Source organism: Eschscholzia californica, unplaced genomic scaffold, assembly GCF_041429995.1.
Source record: "Eschscholzia californica isolate CP2 unplaced genomic scaffold, dmEscCali1.0.p SCAF_1, whole genome shotgun sequence".
Classification (NCBI taxonomy): domain Eukaryota; kingdom Viridiplantae; phylum Streptophyta; class Magnoliopsida; order Ranunculales; family Papaveraceae; genus Eschscholzia; species Eschscholzia californica.
Genome location: NW_028238198.1, coordinates 10,012,687 through 10,019,043, shown reverse-complemented (window position 1 = coordinate 10,019,043; position 6,357 = coordinate 10,012,687). Strand labels below are relative to the sequence as shown.

Below are 6,357 nucleotides of genomic sequence, written 5' to 3'. Positions count from 1 at the left end.
GATAAATATGTCATACGTTGAGGGTTTTCTTTTTCGAAAAGACTAATAACAGAGAACCACAAATAATGTGATAGATAAACAATTGACACTTCAGAATTTTGAAATGACCATAAAACGAATGTAGTTTGAGAGTAAATTTTTCTGGAGTAAATTTGAAATTTAGTGCAATATCACTCATCTGAAATGATATTCTATTCATGATCTAAACACTGGAAAAAACGGATTCAAATTTGGAGTCCATTCGGGTCTTATAAATATAAATCAAATAGGTGCATTCATTAGGGACACATCTGTTGAGAAGGGAAAGGGACGGATACTCATTTAGCAACAGATTATTGTCGGCTGAGATTAGGGCCGTTAGATCGCTCTCAAAATCTCGGGAGGAATGCCCTCATTAGATCTTGCTCAATCTCGCCCGAATTTGGCCCATCAGAAGTCCAGATGACCGTTAGATGGAGTTTCGGAGCTAACCCACTCCATGCCCAACACGAGGCTAACGCCATCCGTTGGATCTTGCCTCTTGCGCGAGCAGAACGCGAGCCGCCCAATCTAGCGTGTTTGTTTTGCGCAAATAGCCCTCAAACAAACTTTTCCGTATTGCCTTTTGGTCCCTCAATTAACCAAACATCATCCAAACTTTTAAACTTAAATATCTCATTCATCCAGAATCGGATTTGAGTGATTTTTGGATCTAAATTTAAGAGCTCGATGAGACAAATACAATAGTTCATCAATGTCTTCATTTTGACGAGTAGAACCAATCTGAAATTTGCTCTGATTCCAACAAATATAACATACAAATATAACACACAACTATTGCTAAATTTCCCACACCCACAAAGAAACTCAAGGGATCCAACTCATGAATTCAAACTTCATCTTCATCATCTTAGTTTGCTCAAGAAAAAACTTCGGTTGGATCCTTTTGGCAACTTACAAGTCAACGGCTCGAGACTTCATGAACGGAAACAGTAGCAACAGAAGAAGATGAAGTACCAGAAGCGGCAGAGGAAGATGTATCACCACGAACACGATTAGTTGCATCAATAAAAGTAGGTCTAGTTGGCCTATACTCCATGTTGCTCTTGCTCAATAGAAGAACAACAGCTTCGGACATTGTTGGTCTACCTGCAACTGAGGATTGTGTACATGAAAGAGCAATCTCTAAAACTCTCTTTACTTCTTCTACTTTGTACTCCTTTGGATCTAAGGTTTCATCCACCAAATCCATCAATTTGCCCTCTTCATATAATCTCCATGACTGTTAATCCATCGTGACAAAATTTAAACTATCTTATAAGATATCCAATTATACAACTGATAGATTTTTTTTTGTGAAGATGATCTACTATAATAGTATGACGTGCTATATAAAAAGAAAAAGAAAATTCACTTGACGATAAAGAATATTACCCATTCAAGAAGGTATTGAGTCACGGGTTCAAGCTTAATGTCGTTACTCTTTCGACCACTTATAATTTCAAGGACAACGACACCAAAACTATAGGTGTCTACTTTCTCAGATAACTGCCCATGAATTGCATATTCAGGTGCTGTATAACCCCTGATCAAATATACACATAACAAGATTAGGATTATTCTATAAAACTTGATTGGTCGAAAATACTAGATATGAAAAATATTGAAATGGTTGCCTTTTCTTTTACTTACAATGTGCCTGCAAATTTAGTACTCAGATGACTTTGATCCTCAGGAAGAAGCCTTGCTAAACCGAAATCAGAGATTTTGGCTTGAAAGTCATCGTCAAGCAATACGTTACTAGATTTTATATCACGATGTATAATACAAACATGAAACTCGTGGTGTAGATATGAAAGTCCTCTAGCAATACCAACTATTATATCAAACCGTTGCCTCCAGTTTAGTGTACCTCGTTTTTCACCTGTCAATGGGAAATACAGAAACATCGATCAATATACAAAAACCTAGCACAAAAACGTCTTAGAAAGTCTTTTCCGACGTTTGGCACAGAAGGAAGACGATATCTATAACCATATAAACAGTCATATACCATATAAGAATTGGTCAAGGCTTTTGTTTGCCATGTATTCATAAACCAATAGTAGTTCTTGGCGTTTGCTACAACATCCAAGAAGGCGAACAAGGTTTCGGTGATGAACGTTGCTTATAAGCTTCACTTCACTCTCAAAATCCGTCTTTGCTCTGCTCGATTGTACAAATGTAAGTTTTTTAACTGCAACAATTTTCCCGTTCTTCAAAGTACCCTAAAACAAGAAATAACCAATGAAAAAAGATACTTAGAAAGTGAAGAGTTAATTCCTATTTCGCATAGATGACTATAATTTCGTAATTGATATAATATAAATAAGTCATGTCAAATTCATACTAGTAAAAGAATTTACCTTGTATACATCTCCAAATCCTCCTTCTCCTAACTTATTTTCTTCACTAAAGTTTTTAGTTGCAGATTTAAGATCGCTATAGTCGAAGTTCACTGGTCCTCTTAGCTCGGTCGCCCCTAAAATATCCCCTGTACCATGACAATTTTGTTGATGATTCTCAACTATTAAGATTGACGAAAAAATGCCCGAGTTGTTGATTTGTTACCTCTTGGGGTCTTCTTAGGCTTTCTTCTTAACAGAAACCATATGATGAGCATAACTAGAGCTAAAAATGCAACGCCTCCAACGATTCCGCCAATGATTGCTTTCCTTTTGCTTGAACCTCCTGGAGTAATTCCGTAGTATATAAGTATTAAGAGGGACATAATCTAAAAACTCAAACTATTATATAGTACATTAAGATTCTGAGCCTAATAAGAAGCAATATAATAACAAGAAGAACGGCGGGTTAGACCGTCTCTCTGCAAATCATAACTAACCGTTTTGTGCCAAGAAAGGAGTGAGATTCGTTGTTTGATTATCGTTGAAGAATGGTGTTGTTGAATACCTTAGAAAACATCCAGCATCAACTGCTCTTCCATTAGTATTAGGAACACAACCTTGTATATTACTCTGGGCAACAGTCAAGCAATCTTTACACCCATTTTCACTCACTGAAACTGCACATTGTGCTACACCATATACAAAATTGTTACTACCACTACCAATTTCTCTCCTTGTAGCTGCATATTTCCCTTTTATTCTTGGTGTTGAAATCAGTAGTTCTGATAGTATTTCATTAACTGCAGTATTGAAAATGCCCCCCTGAGTTGAAGATGAGTTTCCGCATATTCCAACGTTTCCAGGGAGAGTTGTCTGATCAAAGAAGCCGTTGCTTTCGTACCTTTTGAGATGTGGGAAATAATATGGTAATTTAGCATATATCTTAAGAGGGTATCATGATAATTCATAGACGTAAAACTAGCATTTCTTTTTGAGACGTTTTGTTTCCTCGGTTAAATGTCTCAAAAGGGTATGTGGTTCATTTGTTTTCACAAAAGATCACATCATCTGGTCATTCAAAATGAACGTTTAAGCTTATGAAATAATAGGTCTAATTGTTGAGTTTGTAGCATATCTTCAATGTGAATGCAACCATTGAGAAGCGAAAGGCGAAAACAAACAGATGTCAGAATCAACTACTCCCGTTTTCGAGTCAATTCCCGCCCTAAATTTAGGCTGTCTACTTCTATTTTGTGGTACTTCCAAATTGCTTTTTCCAGAGTTTGTCTCATTTTTCTACGAAAATAACACATTTTTTTTTTTGTTGTTTGAAATACTACAATAATACACTTGATATAGGCAAATTGAAGTCTGCCTTGTCGTTGGGAGGACAACTCCAACTTTTGCAACAAAAAGAAAAAGACAACTCCAACTCCAAATTGGATACCAGGTATAGTCTAACTGGACGAGCCCACAACAATTGACTCTTGCCCCCAATTACTCAATACCCACCATTAAATACATTTCAATCCCAAATAATTTGCCCTCATAATATTTCAGCTGAAACCTAACCGAAATATAGATAGACCAACATGGTTAGGAGGGAGGCCCGTGTTTGACTCTCTAAATCCTGTTCAACCACGTACTCCTCCGACAAAAATTTCATCTAAATGATTAACAAACAACTCTCATACTCGAAAATTTCGATCAGAATCTACACTAAAACGTGATGAAGGGTCAAAATTTTTGCCCTATTTGAATTCGGTCTTTCTCCCCCAAACATTTATGTTTATAAAAGTTTAGGGTAGGTAAGCAGTCACCAACTATCATCCTCATGCACGATGGTGATAATAGAAAGTCAAGCTCCATAGGAAACACATGGTCGCCCCACAAGGGACCATAAAATCAGTTGGATTTTCTTATTTTTTTATCTTTTTGTGGAGTTTGTGTTGCAAACAACAACCCCTATTAACTCACAGTCGTGATCAAACATCTTACACCACACCCCCACACAAACTAGGAAAGGCTGCTTATAACAATTAGGGGTATTTAGTGATACTTCTTCATCAGTAATGTCTGATTAGAGATACTCCTTTTATAATTGGATATTAGTGAAATTTTTTTTTTATATAGCATTAAGAAAATAGTCTGCACTTAATATATTTTCTTTTTTCCTCTCATATCACTACGACCGACATAACATTTGAACTTTGGTTTTCTCGTGAATTTTTATATCTAGTTTGTAAGTTCACGACTAACATAACACTCTAATTTTGTCCGTTCTAAGAATTTTGCAATCTTATTTGCAAGTTCATTGAGTAATTTCATTCTAACTCTTTTTATTTTTTGTTTGATTCATAATTTCAATTCCGTTTGTATTTTTGGAATGTATACGAGTTATAATTAATAAAAAGAATAATAGATATGAAGAGGTTTTCTTCAAATTGGTTACATACAACAATTTTAACGTAAAATAGAAAGAGAGATGCTAGAATCACAAAAGATTTTGACAAAAAAAAGTTCCCAGCTGATGTGGCGGTTGTGATTTTCATCTATCAACGGCCTAGATTTGGTCAAAGTTTGAAACCACACCCGCCACATCAGCTGAGAACTTTTTTTTGTCAAAATCTTTTGTAACTTTATCATTTCCCAAATAGAAAAACAAATGGTAAGTTACAAAATTTTCTTTGAATTTACGATTTTCATTTTGAATTGTTGGGATTTATCAATTTTAAATTTTCGATAAATGTTGTTGGTAAAATAGAAAAAGATGGATAAGACAAAAAAACTATTAGAAACGAAAATACGTTGATAACCATAAAATCGAAGAAGTATAAGAGATCGAAGAAAAAAAAGAAAAACAATAAAGGTATTTGTGTACTTTTAAACGCAAAAAAAAAGACTTTCCCTAATATTCAATAAAAAAAGGGTATCCCTAATTCGACATTAGGGATGAGGGGTGTCGCCAACCCATTTTACGACGTTAAATATTATAGTATTCGAAGTCGAAAATGTCAAATGACCAGAAATGAATGGTGATGTAACCCACTCATGTTAGTATGACTAAGTGGAGTCTGCTACATGACCGTTCGGTATGTGATAGGCCCCGATCATTTAGCTTTCTCATCTGAGGGAGACATTAATAGTATTATAATTTACCTTAAGAAGCAGCCATCATAGATAACACGAGCACCATTAGCAGTAGAACAATTTCTAATTTGAGAAACAGCAGCCGAGAAACAAGAAAGACAATCTTCAACTGACATATATTCTCTACACTGTGCCATAGCATATACAGGATCCGATGTTCTAGCACTCTGACCCGTTGCAAATCTATATATATTACTTGAATTACTCAATTTTGACCTTAGATCTGAAAAAGTTGTATTGAGATTTGTGTAGAAAATTGATTGTTTTGGCGAGAATTAATAGTAAAAATGTCACATTCTATCATTAAATCATCGAGTTGACATAATCAATATAACTAAAGTATTTTTAGGAATTTTTGGAATATAAAAAACTACATCTTACACAAATTACAAAAATACTGAAAAGGTAACGTGAAGGTCTAAATGATATCCATTGGTTTAGAACTTTAGATTAATCGGGTAGTAAATTGTAAAAAAAATTAGTTTTTTTAGCTAAAAGGAAAAAATTAGGTTAGAAATCTAGTTTTTAGTAAGAGATATGGTTTATATTTGGTTGTCGAGCATAACCATATTTCTAAAAATATATGTAATAATGGATGTAGACCCCCTAAAAAACGACGTATGTAGAACTAAGAATTGAACAGATTTCAAGGGAAATAAATGATTCAATGATCTGATCAAATAACTGTGCTTCAAGAGGAAGTAGCAGTATCTACTGGGACACTACAGTGGAAGTGTGTTGAATCAAGAGCAGACAGTAAACGCTTTTTTATGGCCATCTAAATTGATATTCTTTCATTTCATATGAAAGCATCTATGTCCCTTTTCTGAAAGCAACATTG

General features: G+C 34.8%; 1 protein-coding gene across 1 annotated transcript; it reads right to left on the bottom strand.

The window, feature by feature from the left end:
• Positions 1-637: 637 nt before the first annotated feature.
• Positions 638-5,734, bottom strand: LOC147563982 (cold-responsive protein kinase 1-like). Its single transcript, XM_086642668.1, has 8 exons — positions 5,526-5,734; positions 2,864-3,267; positions 2,590-2,709; positions 2,385-2,512; positions 2,033-2,246; positions 1,672-1,903; positions 1,414-1,564; positions 638-1,261 (listed from the first exon to the last, which is right to left on the bottom strand). Exons 1-8 carry the CDS (start codon positions 5,651-5,653, stop codon positions 941-943), a joined length of 1,698 nt encoding a protein of 565 aa, XP_086498794.1. The 5' UTR covers positions 5,654-5,734; the 3' UTR covers positions 638-940.
• Positions 5,735-6,357: the final 623 nt, after the last annotated feature.